At 44.2% G+C, this 22,207-nt stretch overlaps 1 protein-coding gene across 1 annotated transcript; it reads left to right on the top strand.

Annotated features, from left to right (window-relative positions):
* Positions 1-1,140: 1,140 nt before the first annotated feature.
* On the top strand, positions 1,141-21,216 carry LOC127585596 (apoptosis regulator BAX-like). The gene is made up of 6 exons (XM_052043187.1): positions 1,141-1,330; positions 6,446-6,494; positions 7,017-7,184; positions 7,656-7,791; positions 10,016-10,120; positions 16,108-21,216. Exons 1-6 carry the CDS (start codon positions 1,153-1,155, stop codon positions 16,201-16,203), a joined length of 732 nt encoding a protein of 243 aa, XP_051899147.1. The 5' UTR covers positions 1,141-1,152; the 3' UTR covers positions 16,204-21,216.
* Positions 21,217-22,207: the final 991 nt, after the last annotated feature.

Below are 22,207 nucleotides of genomic sequence, written 5' to 3'. Positions count from 1 at the left end.
ACAGGGGAGCAGGCTCGTCACTTTCTTCACTCAATCCGCCTACACGATGCATTGCTCTGGAAGGCTGGTGGTATCGTCATGGCAGCCTGCCACCCTGGCCATTTCTTTTTCTCTCTTCTACCTTTGGGAGAAAACACAGGAGCTCGAAAGCCCAGATGTTCAGACTACGGAACAGCTTCTTCCCCACTGCTGTCAGACTCCTGAACCCATCCCCTTTTTCACGTCCCCTTCCCAGTGGTGCTGCCAAGTTATCAGGCTCTTGATTCTATCTCCTTCATTTGTTTCACTACTGTCACTTCCGTATTCTTGTTTCACTGCAGATTGCACCATACTCTTTGCACCGTCTGCTGTTTTGCATTCATCACTGTATTTATTGTATTGATTATTACCATGTATACTGTTTATTCTGTGAGCTTGATGTGAACGGGCTGCTTGGACTCTGTCTTTACCTCTCGCTGCCTTGGCGAAGCAGCCAGCATAATCAAAGACCCCACCCACCCTGGTCATTCTCTCTTCTCTCCTCTTCCATTGGGTAGAAGATACAGGAGCCTGAGAGCACATACCATTAGGCTTAAGGACAGCTTCTACCCCACTGTGATAAGACTATTGAACGGTTCCCTTATACGATGAGATGGACTCTGACCTCACGATCTACCTTGTTGTGACATTGTACCTTATTGCACTGCACTTTCTCTGCAGCTGTGACACTTTACTCTGTACTGTTATTGTTTTTACCTGTACTACATCAGTACTCCATACTAACTCAATGTAACTGCACCCTGTAATGAATTGATCTGTACGAACGGTATGCAAGACAAGTTTTTCACTGCACCTCGGTACAAGTGACAATAATAAACCAATACTAAAGGGTGTTTGCTTGGAAGAACTTGGACACCCCTTTTCTATGCTTTCATTTGGGTCTTAGGAGGACCTCTGGGAGGACCTGTTACCCCTGACAGTCCTCTAGGAAGTTACCTCCTCCTGTCCTCCAGGGGGCGCTGCAAGTGCCTTCTGCCCGTCCGCTTCAGTCAGGATGGGGACGTTCAGCGATTGGACGTTGGGCGGGTCGCGCTCATGAATATTAATGAGAGGAGCCGCGAGGCGGTAAAAGCGCTGCGGGGGGAGGGGGGGAACGGACGGTCGGTCGGTCCGATGGGCGGGGTCGCGCATGCGCATTGCGCCTTAGCAACCTGGGAGCGCCGGGCTGCGGTTCGGCTGGCGGCTGGGTGCGCGATGGCGGAAGCTGGCGCCGGCGATTGCGGCTCGGCCGATGCCGAGAGGCAGGGCAGCCGGAATGTGCCCGGGCGGGTGACGCCGCCGCGATCGATGGGTGAGGAGTGGCCCGAGGGCTGCCGGGGAGAACAGCCCGGCCTTGCGCCGTGGGGAGGCCTCTCCGGTTGCCTGGGGGTGGGGTGAGGCCTCTCTCCTCCGCTCGGGGGAGGGAGGCCCGTCCCGTTACTGAGGGTGAGGTGGGTGGAGGAGGAGGTGTGGGTGGAGAGGCCTGTTCCATTGCTCAGAGGTGGTGAGGGCGCCGTTCCCATTAATGCAAAATCTGAACGCAGGGAACTGGGAATTAAAAGCTGGGAATCCTCAACGGGTCAGGATTGCAGGGATGCAGCCTGCCCTGTTGCTGGGGCATATTCCGTTGCGTCGGGTTTGGCAGAGAAAGGAGAGACTCATCTCCTTTGCAGCGGAGGTGACGGTGCTGGGGGGGGGGGGGGTGATGGTGGGGAAGAACACTGTCCCATTTATTTTGGTGGAGGTTGCCCTGTTTTGCCACCTTTTGGGAGGTGGGGGCTCAGTAATGTGTCGTAGGCCTTGTCCCCTTGCTTGGGTGTTGGCTGTCAGCTTGCCTGCTAGGCGCTGTGCGTGTGGTGATTGTAGGCAGGCCCCTTGGACTCGGAGGTGGTGGTCATGTTCCTTCATCTGCTGGTGAGATGGAGGCTCTGTTCCCTTGCCACGGGGGTGTAAAAAAAAGCCCCTGGACGCTTTCTGGCTTCTCAGTCAAGGTGGAGGGAGGATGATGACTGATATTGCCTGAGGGACTGAGTAGAGTTTAGGATTAATGTTGCATCAGGGCTTGAAAAGGGTAGTGAGGGCTGACTTGATTTTCTCTCAAGTCTGGGGAAACTTCTGACCTGTTTTCACTTATTCTCGGAGATATTTCTCACTTCATTTTGTATTTGTAGATTAATTAGCTAGTTTTGTGTTGAGTGTACTAGTTTTTGAGACTGGTTGCACATGAAATCTCATTCATCTTTGATATCATCCATATTGTCTTGCTTCATGTGTAAATTTAAGATCACAAACATTTTGACTGTGTCAGCACAGCTGAAGCTGGTTGCTCTTTTCAGCTGTGTTTACTAGGCGACACAGAGTTTCTGGCCATGCCATCTTCTCGCGGCTGCCATCAGGCAGGGGGTGCAGGGCCCTGGGGTCCCGCGCCACCGGGTTCGGGGGCAGCTGCTGTCCTTCAACCGTTTGGTTCTTGAACTGGCCGGTGGGGCCCTGGCCACTGCAGTTTGGCAACATGATGACCACTCTGACCATTTGTGCTAAAATGGACAGTTCTCTTTTGTTTTGTTTGTGCTGTTTCTAGTAAAAATTGTGTATGATTTGTTTGGTTTCTGTTTTTGTGAATGCTGCTTATTTGATGCTGTGTGTCTGTGATTCTGCTGCAGGTGGGTTTTTTATTGCACTTGTGTGCACATGTACTTGTGCACAGGACAAATAACTGGATTTTGACTTTGATATGCAAGAAGGGGAAGGCGAGTTGTTGCTGGTGGTAGGACCTGTGAGATGTTGGCGAGTCTACTCTCGCCAGGAGCTATGGATGTCATCTCACACAAGGACATAGTGAAATTCTTGAAAGTGCCATCTGTGAGAACTACAAGGATATACAACCAGGAACCAGAGCAAATGGTTAGCTGGTACTCAGGCTGAAGACACTTTCCAGACCTTTTTAGATCAAGATTGGGATTGATTAGTGCACAAACTGGTGGAATGAGAGAATTCAGCATTAACAAGGACAGCAGACATGGGGGATACGTTTTCCCAGAGAGTGGTGGATGCCTGGAATGCGTTGTGTGATAGGGTGGTGTAGGCAAACTCATTGGGGGCTTTCAAGAGGGTCTTGGATGGGCACATGAATGAGAGGAAAATAGAGGGATATAGGCATTCTGTAGGTAGGAGGGATTTGCTATGTCGGCACAACATTGTGGGCCGAAGGGCCTGTTCTGTGCTGTATTCTTCTGTTTTCTAAATTATCTGCTTTGTAACAATTGCAGTTTAATGTAGTTTGTACTTGGTCCTTGTCTTGCCAGTGTTCACTGTTTGTGTTCAGGTCTGGAACTCCAGCTGTTATCTAAAAGATGTTCTGCTTAACAAGTTTTCAATGATTTCACTGAACAGGTTAGCTTGGTGCAAATTTTATTAATTGTTTTCCCTGATTTCTTGTTGGACTGAACGATCATGTCTCACTCTGGGACATCTTGTGTCTACAATATTTAATATCAGGACAAGTGGCAGTGTTTTACAAGTAAGTTTAGTAAGTGAAATGAAAATAAGCAGGATGTCTCTTTGTAGGTGGAAACCAGTGTTATAGATCAAGTTGAACAAACACTTTGTAGTGCCTTGTCACACTCGTGTTCCACAATCCTTCACTATGAATCAATCTTGTGTAGTTAGTCTGAACAACCCAGCAAACCTCAGACCAATGAGCTAGCATTTTGGTTGTTTGTGCTGAAAATCATATTTTTAAAAAAAAAATGAATGCTGAAAATACTCAACAGATTAGGCAGCATCTGTGAAGATGAGTTAACATCAGTAACCCTTTGTCAGATTGGTCTGTTTGTGCTGTTAGTTTGGATGGTCTAAGACTGACCTGTCACCCTGACTTAACACTAATGTTAAACAGCTCACTTGGTCAGTGTACCTGGCAGTGGACCTTACTTTGTATTCTTGTCTGTTGAAGAAACTTTGCCTTTCTGGTTGGGATTGAGTGCATGTCAAGGCACTAAATTAAAGGCAGAAGTTCTTTCTAAAACTGTAGTTTGGTGTCTGTGTGTATCTGCAAAGCTGCTCCATTCTTGGATTATCCTGAGCCCCTGTACCTTAGTTTCTGCCATGTGGCCTGGTTTCCTATCATAGGCTTATCACTTCTGGGAAAACTCGCAATTCTTGGAACCACAAACTCGCTTGTTCTCGTTTCTATTCTTCCTGATGTTGTGCGTCCACAGCATCATTTACTACTTCCCTTTGTTCCATCATCTGTGGCAATAAAATAACTGAAGGCCCAAGGTTTTCTTTGTGTATGGAGTAGCTTAATCTGATTTTATCGGACTACTGTCTGATATTCCCAGTGGTGTGTGCTCACACTAAGTACTTCCTAGAAGAGTTTATGGATGAATAGATATTGCTGCAATAATGCAAAACAACTGCCTCCTGCAATCTCACCTCTGCAGCTTATCTCAGTACGTTGTGTTTAATATAAGGTTTTGAGCATAGTCAAGTGTCCCAAGGCATATCCTAGGAGCATAATTTAAACTAAAGTCGTGACCTTTTAGCTTGTCATCAGGTTGCAATGGCCTTTTTGCAGAAGTGTGTTTGGAGTAATATTTTGAATGGGTGAGAAGTTTATGGAGGCATTTACTAAGTTTGGGACCCAGATAGCCGAAGGCATGTCTGCTGACAATAGGTTGCACAAAGTAGGCTGGAGTTAGAGGTCAGAAGACACTAATACTCTCGTGCTTTCATTTCTCACTTTTTAAAAATTTTCCTGTTTCAACAGGCTGATATCCTACACCTGAATCAATACTCCATTGGTCCCCTTCCTAATCCTTTCCATCCTTCTACTTCTCTCTCCTTGGAATCTCTTTAAAACCACTTTTGGTTTCCCCTCAAGTGTCCTTCTGGGAATTGGTATCAAGTTGTTTCTGAGAATTGCCTTGGGGATGTTTTACTGTTAAACTGCAAATGGAGTACAAACAGGAAATACTGGAAATGCTCAGTGGCACAGGCAGCACCTGTGGAGGGAGAAAATTAACTTTGTCTATGACCTTTATTCAGAACTAGGAGAAGTTGGAAGTAAGTCTTAAAGTTGCAGAGAAGAGGGGCTAGGTGGTGAGAATATTCTGAATAATGCAACTGTAGTGGTGCTGGTTGAGAGAAGGTAGTGAAAGCACTTAGTTGCAGTTCAAGATGCAGATTCTGCAGATGCTGGAATCTGGAGCAACACACACGATGCTGGAGGAACTCAGCAGGTCAGGCAGCATCTGCAGCAGAAATGAACAGTTGAGGTTCACCAGGACTGGAAAGGAAGAGGGCAGAAGCCAGAATAAGAAGGTCGAGGGAGGGGGAGGAGTACATGCAGGGAGGGGATAGATGAGCTCAGGTGATGGGTGAGTCCAGGTGAGACGGGGAAGGTACGAGGTTGGGGGAGCAAGGAGAAGTAAGAAGCTGAGAGGTGATGGGTAGAAGAGGCAAAGGGCTGAAGAAAACAGGAATCCAGTAGGAGAGGGCAGTGGACCATGGAATAAAGGGAAGGAGCTGGCGAATAGATAGGCAGGTCTTGAGGGCGGGGAAGGGGGCCACAGGAATGAGGGAAGACAGGAGGAAAGGTGTTATTTGAAGTTAGAGCTACCTATGAACTCTCCAACCTGACAACCTCAACATCAATTCCTCTAACTTCCAGTTAAACGCCCCCCCCCCCCCCCCCCCCCCCCCATTTTCTTTCTTTCTCTCCTTTGTCTTCCCTCATTCCTTCGGCCCTTTTTCCCCTTCCCCCGCCCTCATGACCTGCCTATCTATTCCCCACCTCCTTCCCTTTATTCCATGTACACTGCCCTCTCCTATTGGATTCCTTCTTCAGCCCTTTGGCTCTTCTACCTATCACTCCTCAGCTTCTTGCTTCTTCCCTCCCCCTCCCCCACCCTCCCCCTCTCACCTGGACTTGCCTATCACCTGCCTGCATGTACTCCTCCCCCTTCTCTGACCTTCCTATTCTGGCTTCTACCCTCTTCGTTGCAGCCCTGCTGAAGGGTTTGGACCTGAAACATCGACTGTTTATTTCTCTCCATATGCGAGTCAGGAACTCTGCCTGACCCGCTGAGTTCCTCCAGCATTTTGTGTGTGTAGTTGCAGTTGATCTGTCTAGAGGAGGTGTGAACAGGAGAGAAATGGAAGTTGCTACTCTCCCTATCTTAAAATCCATTTTACTTTTGTTCCATCCCCTGTTTTGCTGTCCTTTACTTGCCTAACTGAATTTTTCAAGATATGGAACTATTTTTAAGTTTGACTTTTATTTCTCGCTGATTCTTTCACTTGGAGTGAAAGTTGTGCTGGGTATTTACACTGAGCTGCAGTATTGTACCCTGCAGTGGGCTTCTGTATGTATGGGTAACTATATTCAAACAGTGCTATCTAACTGTGTTTCTTTTCTTTTTAGACCAAATTAGTGAGCAAATCATGCGTACAGGGGAAACACTTTTACGTGGGTAAGTGTCAGATTTTTTTTTAACTTTGTTTCTTCTCAACAGTTGCTGCAAGGTCAGAATTGATGACATTTCTTTGTGCTCAGATGGACTCTCTGCACAACAGGAGGGGTGGTGTGGTAGGAATTCCCTGTCTTGGACCACGTTAGGAACCAGGTACTGGCCAGCTGTTTCTCCGTGAGTAAAAGAACTCCGGAATATCTGGCATTCCTCCAGTAGAAAGGATTTGAGGACATCTGTAGAATAATAAAATCGGAAGTTGATGGAAACACTCTTAACAGTTTAGGTGCATTTATCAGAACTGGGAAAATGAGAATGTGCAGAGGATGGATGTGGTTTGGGTTCAGTGCTGATTTGTGGCTACCAGGATAATGGAACCTTTGCCAAATCAGTGAGAAGTGTGGGAAGCAAGAGACTGCACAAAATCAGCTGAGAGGGGAAAGTGAGAGAGTTGATGCTAAAGAGGGTGGGATAGGTTCCTTGTTATTTTGATTCTGGGAAAGTAATGAGATATTTAAATTTCAGATTTATTGTGGATCGAGCAAATAGAGGGATTGATGGTTGCGAAATGCATTTAACCGTCACCGAGCTTGGTGGTCGAGAGGATGAACTGCGTAACCCTGATGTGAAGCGCCTTGCTGTCTGCCTGAGACAGATTGGGGATGAGCTCGATAGCAATGTAGAATTGCAAAGGTGAGATGCAGTGCAGAAATTGCTCCTGCTCATTGATACCCAAAGAATGGGTCCTCAGCTCTATTATTGCTGGATGCTTCATCTTGCCACTAGTCAGTTTGGGTTCTTTCCTCTCCCTTCTCTTCCCCACCACCACCTTAGTCTCATCACCTGAATCCACTTTCAATGACAGAACATTTGGAGGGAAAGAGGTGATAGTCCAGGAATACTTTATTCATTGGTCTACAATGATTTTGTGGCGATGTGGTGCACATTGACACCATTAACCTGTCAAACAAAAGCAAGCTTTGGAGTGAAAGTCTGCATGTGAGTGGTATGGTACCATGTAGTGTGGCTGCCTGTGATCTGATTGTCAGACTTGTCTCCTGATCATTCCTTCTGCATTTCTCAGTCCAATTCCTGCTACACCCTGAATCCTTGTAAGTGTAATGGTGATACAAGTAAGTAATTTGCGCTTCCTCCTGCACACAGGATGATCGATGGCATTAGCAGCCAATGTCCAAAGGAGACATTCTTCAAAGTGGCCAAGGAGCAGTTTGCTGATGGAGTCATCAACTGGGGGAGAGTGGTGACACTCTTTTACTTTGCCTGCAAACTTGTTGTGAAGGTACGGGTTGTTTCTGTGGGTGAGAGCGATGTGACATTTAACGTGATCATCAATTGACCTGTTGTCTGGCAGCGAGATTGCTGCATTGGTAGATTGCACAGATGACATCGAGGTATTTAACCAAGTTCTTTATATTGAGCAGTAATTCCCAGAAAAGGCAGCTAACAGACACAAGACTGTGTTTCCAACTTCTAATCTGAATCTTTGAGTGGGGCAAAATGAACAACAGATGGTGTAGGAGAGATGAGGGGTCAAGGGCAATGATCCTATGTAAGGGGCTGGTCCACAAGGTTAGTGTTGCAAAAACTCGTCAGTCTAAAATGGTTTAATGGGGCACTTTGTCAAATCTGTCAAATTCTACAAGAGTAGGCCTATGAGTTCAGTACATTGCCTGAGGAAGCCAGGTCAAATATTAATTTGAGTGGAAAGTGAATTTGAAGCAGAACTTATTCAAAAATTGGTGGGAGGGGTTGTTTAAAATCAATTGGTGGAGAGATTGAGTGTTTGGGAGGGGAGATTTTGAAATACTTTAAAGAAGGAAGGGTATGATGGAAGAGTTGGAGACGGTAGGCTGGGCCCAAACTGCTTCTGTCCCTCCTGTTTCCTGGTGTAGTTCTGTGCAATCAGTGGAGAGAAAGATGACAAGCTATTTCATAGTGTCATTGCTAATGGAGAAATTAATCTTTGACTGCAATCCTCTGTGGCACAATGCAAACTGCTAGTGTACTTTCCACAGTGCAGTAACAGCAGGGGCATGGTTTGGATTCACTGATGCTGTGCAGCTCTTAGCCATGTAGATAAGTGATTTTTTTTTTCTGTTTGAACTTAGTTTTGCAAGAAACATTAAGCAGTGGAAGCCTGCCTTTTCTTGTCTCTCTCTCTCCTATTCTCATCTCTTGTTTGCATCTTCTCCAACCAGATCACCTGTGATTAAAAGCCTTCACCAGCCTTTCTCAGCAAGCAGCAGAACCATCACCACCACTGTTATTCAGTCTCTTGTTCGCCAGGCTATCACAGGCGTTCTTTCCATTTCCTTTACTTTTTCCCCTTCACAACTAATGCATGTTTGATTTCTAACTGTTCTCATCAATCACAGATGCTGCTTAACCCCCAACCTGTTGACTATTTCCAGCATTTATTATTTTTGTGGAAACTGATGCTGTAGAACTGGAGGCAAATTTTAATCTTTGATCTGCAGACTTTGAACTTTCACTCTGCTTCTGATAATCCAATAATTGCCTTCCTGGCATCTAAATTGAAACTTGGTGTTCAGTCACCTTTCACCAGGCCTGTGTAGTGATGTGGACTCTGAACATCATTCCTAGGAGTTTGATCACATGACCATTGACTGTTCCTCCCATTCCCGTCTCATTGGTTGTCCAAGATGTCAGTCTATGCCAAGTTCTGCCTTCCCTGCCAACCAGAAGTGAGTGACTGTTTCCTGATTGGAAGGTCCATGGTTGGCAGTCAGATCAGCCTTGTGCCCAGAGTTTCCATAACTACAGATGTACCCAGAAAATGTAAAATGGCCAAACTGTTTCTCTTAAAGCTGCTTAGATCCTGGAGCAGTGCTGGAGGATTGATTATGCGGGCTGGATGCATCTGTAGGACAGACTGGGGTTTTTTATCTCTGCTACAAAAGATCCTCCAAATCAGTCCTCTCATTGAAGATGCAAGAAAATAGGTGCAGGAGTGGGCCACCGGGACCCTCAAACCTGCCCCGACATTCACTATGAATGTGGCTGATCTACCTCAGACCTATGCCAATTCCCCATAGCTCTCAATTCCTTAATCTTTATTTATCTCCATTTTATGTACCTCTAATGAGGTAGCTTCCACAACCCTGAAGGGCAGAGAATTCCAGAGATTCCCTCTGAGGGAAGAAGTTCACATGCACCTCAGTTTGAAATGGGAGCCTCCTTTTAACTATGTTCCTCTTACTGATTCGCTCACTAGTGAAAATATCTTGACATCCCTGTTATGCACCCCTGGGATCTTGATTTGCTGTAAAAGTACCCCCCTCATCAACTTCCAAGACCAGGGCTGGTATTGCTCATCAGTTAACTACTGGTTGATGTTCACCAAAAAACTCGCAACTTGTGTCCCAGTTTGCCACACTGATGTACTTTTAACTGCTTTATCCCAGTCACAAGAGAAAGATTAGCCTCTGGTTACTCCATGTCCCTTTAAGATATGTGTCTAATCAATAATCTATTATTTTTAGGCCCTGTGCCAGAAGATTCCAGAGATGATCCAAACTATAATTAGTTGGACTATGGAATACATCCAGGAGCACATTCTACGTTGGATTCGTGACCTTGGGGGTTGGGTGAGTGCTTTGGCTCCTCTTGCTTTAGCAGTGCACAGTGCCTGTAAAGGTAGAGTGGGAATTTCCTCCAACATTGTTCCCTGTAGAGTGACTTGACCTGGTAACTGAGCTGTAGCCCCAGAGAGAGGTACAGGTCACATGGTGGTGATACTAGCAGCATAGTTGCCCTGCTCTTCAAAATAAGGCTGTGGGATAAGAAATGGAGGAATTTGTGGCTTCAATTTTGTGCCCTATTCCTTTGATTCCTCTGTACTTAATTGAAATTTAACTGGGCCTGAATATACTTCTAAGTTGACATCCATACCTCCCAGAGTAGAGAATTCCAAACAAGAAATCCTCAGAAGAAATTCATCCTTATTTCAGCCTTAACTGATTGATTGACTCCTTATCTTGAGCCTTTTCCCCATCAGAGGAAATACCCATGCATTCCTTCAGGCTCCCTCAGAATCTTGTGCTTCAGTGAGCTTGCCTCTTGTTCTTCGAAATTCTGCAGGGTATAATTTGCCTCTTAACTTCTAGAACAAGTGCCCCCAGCCCAATGAACCTTCACTATGCTGCCTCCAAGTTAGGTATAACCTTAAATAAGGAGACCTAAACTGCGCACACTACTCAAGTGTGGGCCCCTCAAAGCCTGTACAGTGGTAGCTAGGCTTTCCTACCTTTGCTCCATCCCTTGTAAGAGGCGCCAGCCAACTTTTGCCTTGGTTCTGCAGGTGAATGCTGAACTTTTGAGGATACTTGTACCTCTGAATAGGGATCTTGTGTCTTTTAAATAATACTCTTAACTACAGTAAAACTCCAGTAATCTGTGGCCCTTGGGATTTTGGTGCCAGACAGATGGATTTTTCCAGACTATTGGATGTTATTTCTGTTAATACCACTTTAACATGTGAATTTACACAGTGGTGTAATAAATCGTTCAGTGAGCCTAAAGGAGCACAGAGAACATCCGGCAAGCGAGATACTAAACAATTGCATGGTTGATTATTGGAGTTTTATTGTCATTGTACTATGTCCACCATTTTTTTGTCCAAACGCTGACTTTGTCTATATCCCATTGCAACTTGCTACCAACCCCCCCCCCCTTCAACTTTGCATTAAAAAAAGTTTGAATGCACTATTCTTGATTCCTTCATCTGAGTTGGTAATGACTATAAATAATTAAGGTGCCACTTTTCAGCTTGCCAACTTGAAAATGTTCCACTTATTCTTACCTTTATCTGTTGGCTAGACCTCTCTACGTGCTAACAAATTAGCCTCTATTAGTGCACAAGGGTCCAGGCTTTCTGTGTTAGCTAATCAAATGCCTTTTGGACATCCTGATGCACTATATTCATTGCAGCTCCATATTTTCTACATTACATCCTTTAGCTCCAAATTTATTAAAACGTTACAGGTGACCCCCACATTATGAGCCGCATTGCTATTTTCCATAACACAAAGCTGCGTCTTCTGTGCGTTTCATAACCTGAACAACTGTAACACGGGTCACCTGTATTTCTCTTCCAAGCAACCAAGTTCCACTTAAGAACGGATACATCATTTTACTGACAATAGGTGCTGTTTTTCCTTTAATAGTGGTTCAGTTGGTAGTTTCCCATTCTAATGCACCTTTGCAAAATCTAAGGAATGATGTTTACTATCTCTCCAACCATATCCTTTAGATTTATCAGCCCTTGGTTGCATTTGTTTGCCAAGTCTCTTGGCTCTGGCATTGCTAATGTTCAAGTGCCTCACTGTTCTGCCTCCTGGTTGTTCACTGTGTCTAGCTTTTTATCTTCCATTGTGAAGACAGAAGATTCAATATCTCTACCACTTTTGTTCCAGAGGACTTCCCTGTCCCAGCAGCTGCTCAGCCATTCTTGTTTTTTGCTTGCACTTAGAAATGCTCACAATTTGCTCTTTGTTTCTTGCTAATTTATAAATGTATTTTATTTGCTTCCCTTAAATTTTAATTATTCTTTGTATAAAGTTCTCAGACCCATAACTATTCTTTGCACATTAGAACATAGAACATTACAGCACAGTACAGGCCCTTCAGTCCATGATGTTGTGCTGACCATTTAACATACTCTAAGATCAATCTAACCATTCCCTCTTGCATACCCCTCCATTTTTCTATCATCCATGTGCCTATCTAAGAGTCTCTAAAATGTCCGTAATGTATCTGCCTCTACCAGCACCCCCGGAAGTGCATTCTGTGCACCCACCACTTTTTAAAAACAAATCTTGCCTATGGAACCCCCTCCCTCCCACCCCCGTACTTTCCTCCAATCACCTTAAAATTATGCCCCCCTCGTGTTAGCCATTTCTGCCCTGGGGGAGAAGTTTCTGGCTCTCCACTTGATATATGCTTATCATCTTGTACACCTCTGTCAGGTCACTTCTCATCTTCCTTTGTTCCAAAGAGAAAAGCCCTAGCTCGCTCAACCTATCCTCAAGACATGCTCTCCAATCCAGGTAGCATCCTGGTAAATCTCCTCTGCACCCTTTCTAAAGCTTCCACATCCTATAGTGAGGCCACCAGAATGAACACAATATTCTAAGTGTGGTCTAACCAGGGTTTTATAGAGTTGCAACATTACCTCGTGGCTCTTGCGCTCAATCCCCCAACTAATAAAGGCCAATATGCCTTAACAACCCTATCAACTTGCGTGGCAACTTTGAGGGATCTATGGACTTGGACCCCAAGATCCCTCTTGTTCCTCCATACTGCTAAGAATACTGCCATTAACCCTGTATTCTGCCTTCAAATTTGACCTTCCAAAGTGAATCACTTTACATTTTTCTGGTTGAACTCCATCTGCCACCTCTCAGCCCAGCTTTGCATCCTATAAATGTCCCACTGTAACCCTCAACAACCACAACTATCCACCACACCAACCCTCTTCTTATCTGCAAACTTACTAACCCACCCTTCCACATCCTCATCCAAGTCATTTATATCTGGTGGAACACCACTAGTCACTGACCTCGAGGCAGAATAGGCTCCATCTACAACCACCCTCTGCCTTCTATAGGCAAGCCAATTCCAAATCCACACAGCCAAGTTTCCCTAATCCCATTCCTCCCAACCTTCTGAATGAGCCTATCATGGGGAACCTTATCAAATGCATTACTAAAGTCCATATACACCACATCCACTGCTCTACCCTCAATGAGTTTTGTCACATTCTCAAAGAATTCATTCAGGCTCCAGAGGCATGACCTGCCCCTCACAAAGCCATGCTGACTATCCTTAATCAGACTATGCTTCTCCAAATACTCATATTCTGTCTAAGAATCTTTTCCAATAATTTGCCCACCACTGAAGTAAGACTCACCGGTCTATAATTCCCAGGGTTATCCCTACTCCCTTTCTTGAACAGAGGAATAACATTTGCCACCCTCCAATCATCTGGTACTACTCCTGTGGCCAGTGAGGGCACAAAGATAATCGCCAAGGGCTCAGAAGTCTCTTCCCTCTCTTTCTATAGTATCCTGGGATATATCCCATCGGGTCCTGAGGACCTGTCTATCCTAATATTTTTCAAAGTTCCAGCACATCCTCCGTAACATCGACACGTTCTAGCTTATCAGCCTGTTTTACACTGTCCTCACAAATGTCAAGGTCTCTCTCACAGGTGAATACTGAAGCAAAGTATTCATTAAGGACCTCCCCCTACCACCTCACGACTCCAGACACACGTTCCCTCCTCTATTCCTAATCTGTCCTACTTTCACTCTAGTCATCCTCCTGTTCTTCACCTATGAGTAGAATGCCTTGGGGTTTTCCCTAATCCTACTCACCAAGGCCTTCTCATGCCCCCTTCTAGCTCTCCTAAGTCCATTCTCAAGCTCCTTCCTGGCTACCTTGTAACTCTAGAGCCCTGTCTGATCCTTGCTTCCTAAACCTTAAGCTTCTTTCTTCCTCTTCACTAGATATTCCACATCTCTTATCAACCGTGGTTCCTTTTCCTGCCTCAATGGGGCAAACCTATCCAGAACCCCATGCAAGTGATCTCTAAACAACTCCCCTCAGATTCTACCACTTGCACACACACTAGGAGGCAGTTTACAATGGTCAATTAACCTATCAAGCCACACAATTTTGATGTGTGGGAGGCAGCTGGAGCATTGCAGAAGAAACCTATATGGTCACAGGAGAACTTGGAAACTCCACATGGGTTGAATTGAACCTGGGTCTCTTGAGCTCATTCATCTTAAGGTCTATTAGATGTACCACTGCCAAAGTTTCTTCAACTGCAGACAGTGTATGTGGTTGTTGGGGTTCTTGCTGTTCTCCACAAATTCCACATTACTGCACTTGTGAAACAGCACCTTCTCCACTATCCCTATCTAAACATTTTGGGTAATTGGAGGCTTCTCCTTATTGTCTAGTGTGTTTTTTATTGTGTAACTTGTCAATAAAAATGTAATTAGTCTGTTATTTCTAGATTGTTAATTTTTAATGAAAAATACTAGTTTGAACTAAGTGTTAGATAAAAATTAAATACTTCCATGTACTGGAGGCAAAGAGCACCACTTTCCCCTCTGCACTGAATTCTATCACTAAACAAATTCCTGATTTTTGTATTTCGTTCAAACTTCACTCCAAAAGGTGCAATCTTTTGCATCAACTAAAAGTCAAAAGGCCTTGATTGATATCTCGTATGGTTATAAGTGACAATAAACCAATACCAGATCCCTGTTCCAAAGGGGAACACTCATTCAGCCCATGTCTCACCTGAGCTAAGTAAGTGAGCTGAGGAATGGCAAATGGGGTTTAATGTGGATAAGCGTGAGGTGTTGCATTTTGGAAAGCCAAATCCAGGTAGATTTTCACAGTCAACAGCAGGGCTCTTTGTTGTAGAACAGAGGGACCTTGGAGTACAAGTACATGGTTCACTGAAAGTGGGGTCACAGGTAGACAGGGTGGTGAAGAAGGCTTTTGGCACGCTGGCCTTCATGGGTCAGGGCATTGAGTATAAAAATTGGGAGGTCATGCTGTGGTTGTACAAGATGCTGGTGAGGCTGCACTTGGAGTATTGTTCTGTTTACATCTGCTTTAGGAAAACTTATTAAACTGGAAAGAGGGCAGAAGAGTTTACAAGGATGTTCCCTGGATTTGAGGGACTAAGTTACAGGGAGAGGTTGGACAGGCTAGGGCTTTATTCCTTGGAGCATAGGAGACTGAAAGGTAATCTTGTAGAGGTGTATAAAATCATGAGGGGCATGGATAGGGTGAATGCACTCAGTCTTTTTTCATAGGATTGGGGAATTAAGAACTAGAGGGCATAGGTTTAAGGTGAGGTGAAAGACTTAAAAGGGACCTGAGAGACGGCAACTTTATGCAGAGAGTGGTACATGTATGGAACGAGCTGCCAGAGGAAGTGGTTGAGGCAGGTACAGTAACAACATCCAAAAGACATTTGTACAGGTACATGGATTGGAAAGGTTTAGCAGTTTATGGACCAAACTGTGGCAAATGATACTAGTTTGGATGGGGAATCTTGGTTGGCATGGACCAGTTGGGTTGAAGGGCCTGTTTCTGTGCTGTATGACTGGCTCTCCTTTGACCCAACCAACAAATGCCTTCATTTGTCTGTTGGGGCTTGAACACTTATAACTTGAAGGCAAGTGCTCCTGCTGATCCATGCTAAGTGTTGTTGATTTGTTAAGCTTGTTAACGGAACTTCAGTCTAGCCCTGAAAGAGAAGAGTGCAGGACATTGAATTTCAACTGGTACTTTGGTATAAATGAACTCTGATCAAACTGCCCAAGCAAATCCTTATCCATATCCACTTTGTAATGAGCCAGTAATCCCATATTAGCACTGAACTGCTAGTACCAGGGTTTGGGAATAGAAGTATTTGGATTGATCAATCATTTGAGGTGTTGTGGGTATAAGCTTCCACAGGGTGCTGTGCCTGAAATAACTTGCTTGAGAATGTGCAGAGTGCAATGCATGTATAGGTTGTTCAATGTAACACATTGTTCTTCCACAGGAGGCTCTGCTGGGCACCCCCACCTGGCAAACCATTGCCATCTTTGGCCTGGGAGTCCTCACCACTTTGGCTGTGGTACGATGGAAATCTTCCTAAAGCAGCGTGTGGAGCCCAGGGGGGTAGCAGAGGCAAGTGTGCTGGTGTGACTGGACACTGTTCAGAGTGGCTTCAAGCTGCCATGGACCATCGACTAGACTGTCGGGCAGATTCCAGCAATTTAAGTTTGTTTCTTACCACCAAATGGGGAAATAATCCTCACTTATTGTCTGAGGAAACTGTGACAAGGCTCCTTGTGGTTTCTCCAAGGACCAACCCACTGTGGAGCAAGCATTTCTAGTGCAGACTTTTGACTGACTAAACTGCACTTGCTTTAGCTGGGTTGGGTGGGGTGGGGGGGGATGATTGGGGGAAAGCTGGGTGGACTCAGAATCAGTTTTATTGCTGCCAGCTCTCCAACATTCTGCAGCCATTAGCAATTTTATTTACATATGGTCTCTGTGCAGAGACCTCTGTGGTAAAGTCACTGGTGGAGTGGCATCTGATGTGGAAGTGCACAGGAGCAGGTTACACTCTAAGCATTGATTAGCAATAATTTGTTTTATAAGGTGTGTGGAGATGGACCTCATTGTAGCTCCCAGATTCAAAACACAGTGCATTATTTGAGTTCAAACCTTCATTGTCTGATTGCACGCTTTGTGCAGTGTTGGGCTACTGTGGCCACATCTTCTGGGAAATTAGGAAGCCAATAAAAAATGGAGGTGGGTTAAAGATGATGGCTTCTGCCAGGATGTGAGAGCTGAACAAACTGAGCTTTGAGAGGGAAAGTGTTATGGAGACTGCTCCTACAGATGAATTGACTGTTTGCACATTGATTTATAGACTTATTTAAATGGTGTTAAAACTTTGCTACCAAGAAAATAAATTGGGCTTATTCCTGACACGTGGGGGGGGGGGTGGTAGGAATTTATTCACTGTTGCAAGTACATGCTGGTTTTGTCAGTTGTAAATAAGGTATGCAGGACTAGTGAGTTGGTGTTCTTTCATTGCCTCTGACTAACAATGGCAACTTGGGTCCACTGAGAGTAAACATTTCTGCTCCTTTGTTCACTGTCTCCCCCTGTTCTGAAGAATGATACTTCATTTCCTAAAGCTGGGATGGATATGATGTCCTGCCCTGCTAGGGGAGGAGTAAGGTCAGGGACTATTCCAATGTATATAACCTCAGTATAGGAGATCAAGTGCTGTCTCTGACTTTCAGATGTTGTGCACCTACAGTGAAGGCAGTGACTGAGACTGCAGAGTCACAATAGTGGAAGACTGGAAACACAACTCCCTTTTCTGGTTCTAATTGGTCGTGAGTTGAAAGGGCTGAAGTTGATGGGTGGTAGCAGCATCAAAAGATGGGCAAGAGGATATGAGGGAAAAGAACAGAGGTCCAGCAGATACTCAAACTATCTTTTACTTCAATTACAAGTTGAGCAACTGGTGCTGCCCATGAAGTGTGCAGGGTACTGGGTGTCCACACTGTTACATCTCTGGTTGCTTTGTGTTTAAGCCTTTGTTTCATCCAGTTTGAGCCTGCTGTGCGTGCTGTGTCAGTGCCTTTCTGATTTGCTTTCCTCAGTCAGTTTTACTGCCACTTGATTAAATGGGACCTGGGGTTCAAGCCCATTCCACCAGCACTCCAATGCAATACACTCAGGGTTGTCAGAGAAGCCATCTTACTGTTGTAGTTGTTGAGGATCTGTTAACCAAGGATCGGATGCTTGGCGTCTTTGTTTTGCCCTGACATTTAAAGTTGGACTGTGTTCTCTCAATGTTTGCTCTTACTGATCTGAGATGAAAAGAAATACTACTGTTTATCATGTTCCTGTTGTTGGACTAACATTTTCAAGCTACATTCTATATGTCCATTAAAACCACCTTCATGGCATGCTCTGGGATATGGAGCTGGCATAACAAATGCTCTATCAAGTCTTGAGAGGTAGCTCACCCCAAAGGCAAGATGAACAGGCCTTTGATCTTGTTCCCTTTGCCTCTGTTCTTGATGGACACTGTAAGGGCTACAGAATGTAATCCTCTGTCTGTCTGACGGTATAATTTGGGCTTTAATTTTTCATGGTGAATTTGCAGTGGGTCGTGAAATCATGAGTAAACTATGCCATGGTTATGAGCAATGTTTGGAGGATGCCTTAATGGAAAGACATTTTGAATTGCCTCAACTGTATGTGATCTGTCACCATTATTCCATATGCACCTTATCAATGTGATAAAACTAGGGGCTGAAGAGCCTTTAGTTGGTAGGATTACTGAGAACCCATGGGAAAAGGGGAGACCCCATCTGCTGCCATATAACTATCTAATGTTAGTCAGGTGCCTGCTCAGCATGTCTTGTACGCCAGTGTGCTGTTGCTCTAAAGCTGCATGTGTTTGTACCCTTCAAATGCCTTATCTTTTGTATAAAAATGTGAAATCACCTTTATTGCTGTGAACATTTGAGGAGCAATACATCTAATTCCTGATGAGTTCTGTTCCTGTATTTATAATTCTTTTGGAAGAGCTTGAGTCAGGCCCCTTGTGTGCATTATTTTTGGTGCTGTTTCTGACTTGAAGCAGGTCTGGGCCACTGCAACCCTGCATGGTGGGATTGTGGTGCCCTGCACTGCATGTGGTTTGATCTTCTACATACAACGCCTATACTACATGCTCTTTTGTCAGGACATTGGACCATTGGGAGAGGGCTGTCCTGTCTTATTGCCTCATTTGAAAGGACCAGAGAACCAAGGTTCAGTGCTGTAATTATCCTCTGTGGGGATAGTTTTCAGTGTCTTCACCATTTTCTGTCTCTGGGATTTTTATACTGTATTAAAATGCATGTCTGTATCTAGGTAGTTGAATCCACAGTAAAACCAGTTACTGATACAATCCACAGCATCTTAAAATTTTAAGAGGGCCAAACATTGGCACAGGTGAATGTGACTGGCATCCAGTTATCAATTCCGTGATTTTTTAAAATTTCTATTTGCAGTTCTTTCCATGGAGAACTTCCTCACCTTTGATACAACTGTGTTCTCCATTGGCCATTTCCCCAATCATGGGAATGTATTTTAAGAACATCTGAAATCTGAGCAGGATTATGCCTTATGGCTCCTCAAGTCTACTCAGCCATTCAATAAGATCATGGATAATCCTAGACAACTTCACCCTACTCTTTTTATTTTTATTCACTATTCCTCTAGTGTCATGTCCAAAATTCATCCATCAATATAAATATTCCACAGGTTAAAGAATCATAAAGCTTCAACCCTCTGGATGCAGATCTTTTCCCTTATTTCAACCCTGAAATGGCAGACCCTTTATTCTAGGACTAGGGCCCTAGTTCCAGACTCTTGACTAGACGAAGTGGTCTCTCTGCATCCACCCTCTCAATCCATGTCACTTGAATGTTTCTAAATTCCAGTGAGTATAGCGTAGTTTCTCCTGATAGGAAGTGTTCCTGATCAGTCCTTTGAATATAGGTTGCTGTCTCCTTCCTTTGCTACACTGGGGTGGTTTTACCAAAACTTTGTAGAATTGCAGAAAGACTGACTTATTCTTGTACTCTTCCCATGAAAACCAAAAGTACCATTTGCCTCCCTATAGCATGTTATACCTGAATATCTTGTGTAGCACATCTGGTCTCTCAATACTATTGTATAAACCTGATAAATCAGTGAAACTTGTTCAGCCACCCAGGTCAATAACCTCACTTCTCCACACTGACTTTTCTTTATTTAGCACCAATTATGACCCTTTCAGAGCTTCCAATTATGACCCTTTCAGAGCTTCCCAAGGCACATTATAGTTACTGAAACATTTTGCTTTTGAAAATATTCACTGTTGTAATGTAGGATTTGGAGAATGCAGGTTCCATCGTCTCAGTATTAATTTAATCTGACTTCTACAAACTCTTGCCTCCTCGTGGGTCCCTTTCCTACCCAGCCTAATGCAGTCAATACATTTAGATAGATGCATTGTTTTTCATCCAAATCACTAATATAGATTGTAACTAGCTGAACGTATGACATCCATCCTTGTCACTCCAGGACTAACAGCATTCAAACTGAAAAAGACCTTTTAAATAGCCCAATACATTACCTAATCTGAGCATTTCATTTACCAGCCCTTTAGTGTGGTACCTTGTCAAATGCCTTATGAAAATCCAGATGTATGCCACTAGCTTGCCTTTCTCTGCCCAGCTAGTTGCATCCACAGATCCTCTTCCATGAGGGTATACAGTAAGATGCTGATGATTCAGAATTCGAGTACTCTGAAATTCTGATGGTTCAGTGTCCAGTTTGCCAGATAATTTTGCCACACTCCCATTCAACTCGCTAGGGCCCCATTTGTCATGCTCTCTGCAAAATAACCAGGGTAACTTTTCCCATGCCCCTTTAAACTTACTGGATTCACTGGGAAATTTATTACAATACAATATAACATAAATTAAAAATATGATATTAATTTTAATAACATCCAATAGTCTAGAAAATCTACTAGTCCAACACCACCACAAATCCTGAGTGTGCCAGATTACCGGAGTTTCACTGTACTGCCTCTGCTTAGTTGCATTCTCCCCAGTCTCCACTACTGTATTTTAAACAGGGCTTCATTCTGCTTCATCCTTGCTATTTCCATGACTGAACTGAGATAAGTTTGCAAATTTGGGTCAACTGTCAGCAGGTGGTGCAGATCATTTTTAAAAAAATATATAACTGCCCTTGATTTATAAAAATATTTGCCAACTGATCTTGATGACTGTGATCAGCACTGCTAACTGTAACTTGGGTTGTTGCTCTGCACTGTGGTTTTACTGTGTTCAACAGCCTGTGCTTAAGGTGCAGAGTTTTCTGTCTGAAAATTAAATTTCTTTTAATACAAAATGTAATGTGAATTAAATACTTTTAGAATTTATGGATTGGAAATGTTCCAAAAACTCTGCTTTCTCGTTACAATTATATCATGCTGTTAAACTATATCACAATTTCAATATCAAGACTTTTTGTACTTAAGTAAATTCCCTTATTTTTAGTGATTTTTTTTTCAGAATAAACAATAACTTGAATTTCAGTATAGTGTCTGGTGTTTCCATGGGCTCCCAACTTTATGCATTGGTTCAATGTTCCCAAACATCAGAGCAGTAAGATTGTTCCCAGTATTTGTGCTTGAGAGGTGAGGGATCTCCATCACATCCCCCTACATAAGCTGGCAAAATGCTCCAAGTAACTGACCCCAAGCACTGCAAGTTTTGAGATTCTGCAGAAGTTGCTGATTAAATCACTGTGGAGTTGGGATGATTGAGCTCAAATCACAGGTAGGATGATGCAAGTGGGGAAGAAGGAGCAAGAACCTTTTGCCTGATTTGGATACAAAATTCTTCCCTTTCAATGATGGGTATATCAATAGGACATAAAAGCATAGACATAAAGGGTATCTAGTCAGTGAGAGAACCATTTTAAAAACAAAACAACAAAGCTGATGGCAGACAATGGCACATGCTCCATTGGCATGTTTACCAAGGCCAAACCTGGGCACATCTGCCTCCTGTAAAGTCATCGTCTGCTCGAGCTGAAGAAGGCTACCAAACACAACTTCCAAGTAGCCAAATGCTGCAACAACGTGGGAAAGCAAATCCCCTCAAGACCTCCCTAGACAACGAGATGAGCAGTGGGCAGTAGTTTGCATCTGCACCAAAGGAAGCAAACTCCTTTACTGCACCCCCCCCCCCCCCCCCCAACTCTACGTGATGGACATCAGGTCGAGCAGCAGGAAAATAGCAGCAAATAAGCATGCAGTTGTGGTGCAAATTTCAAATAACCAGAGGAAATCAAAAGTGACCTAGAGGCAGGGCTGGGCTAGATCTTGCGAGGGAGGGGAAAAGTCTGCAAATCTTAATCTTGGGGCTGGCAAAGTTCAAAGCAGTAGATGATGCCTGGCATCCCCATGGAGTAACTTTGAATAATGGTCACACACAGCATAGACACAAGTCCTTCAGCCCACTGAGTTTCACCAACCATCAAGCACCCATGTACACTAATCCCACTTTGAAGAGGAGAAAGAA

Source organism: Pristis pectinata, chromosome 33 (genome assembly GCF_009764475.1).
Source record: "Pristis pectinata isolate sPriPec2 chromosome 33, sPriPec2.1.pri, whole genome shotgun sequence".
Classification (NCBI taxonomy): domain Eukaryota; kingdom Metazoa; phylum Chordata; class Chondrichthyes; order Rhinopristiformes; family Pristidae; genus Pristis; species Pristis pectinata.
The sequence above is the reverse complement of the archived record's forward strand: the minus strand, read 5'-3'. Positions and strand labels throughout refer to the sequence as shown.

Coding starts and splice junctions, on each gene's coding strand:
- LOC127585596 (XM_052043187.1), top strand. CDS start 1,153: ATGGGCGGGGTCGCGCATGCGCATTGCGCCTTAGCAACCTGGGAGCGC. Junction 6,495..7,016: donor GGGGAAACACTTTTACGTGG/GTAAGTGTCAGA, acceptor TTTAAATTTCAG/ATTTATTGTGGATCGAGCAA. Junction 10,121..16,107: donor TTCGTGACCTTGGGGGTTGG/GTGAGTGCTTTG, acceptor GTTCTTCCACAG/GAGGCTCTGCTGGGCACCCC.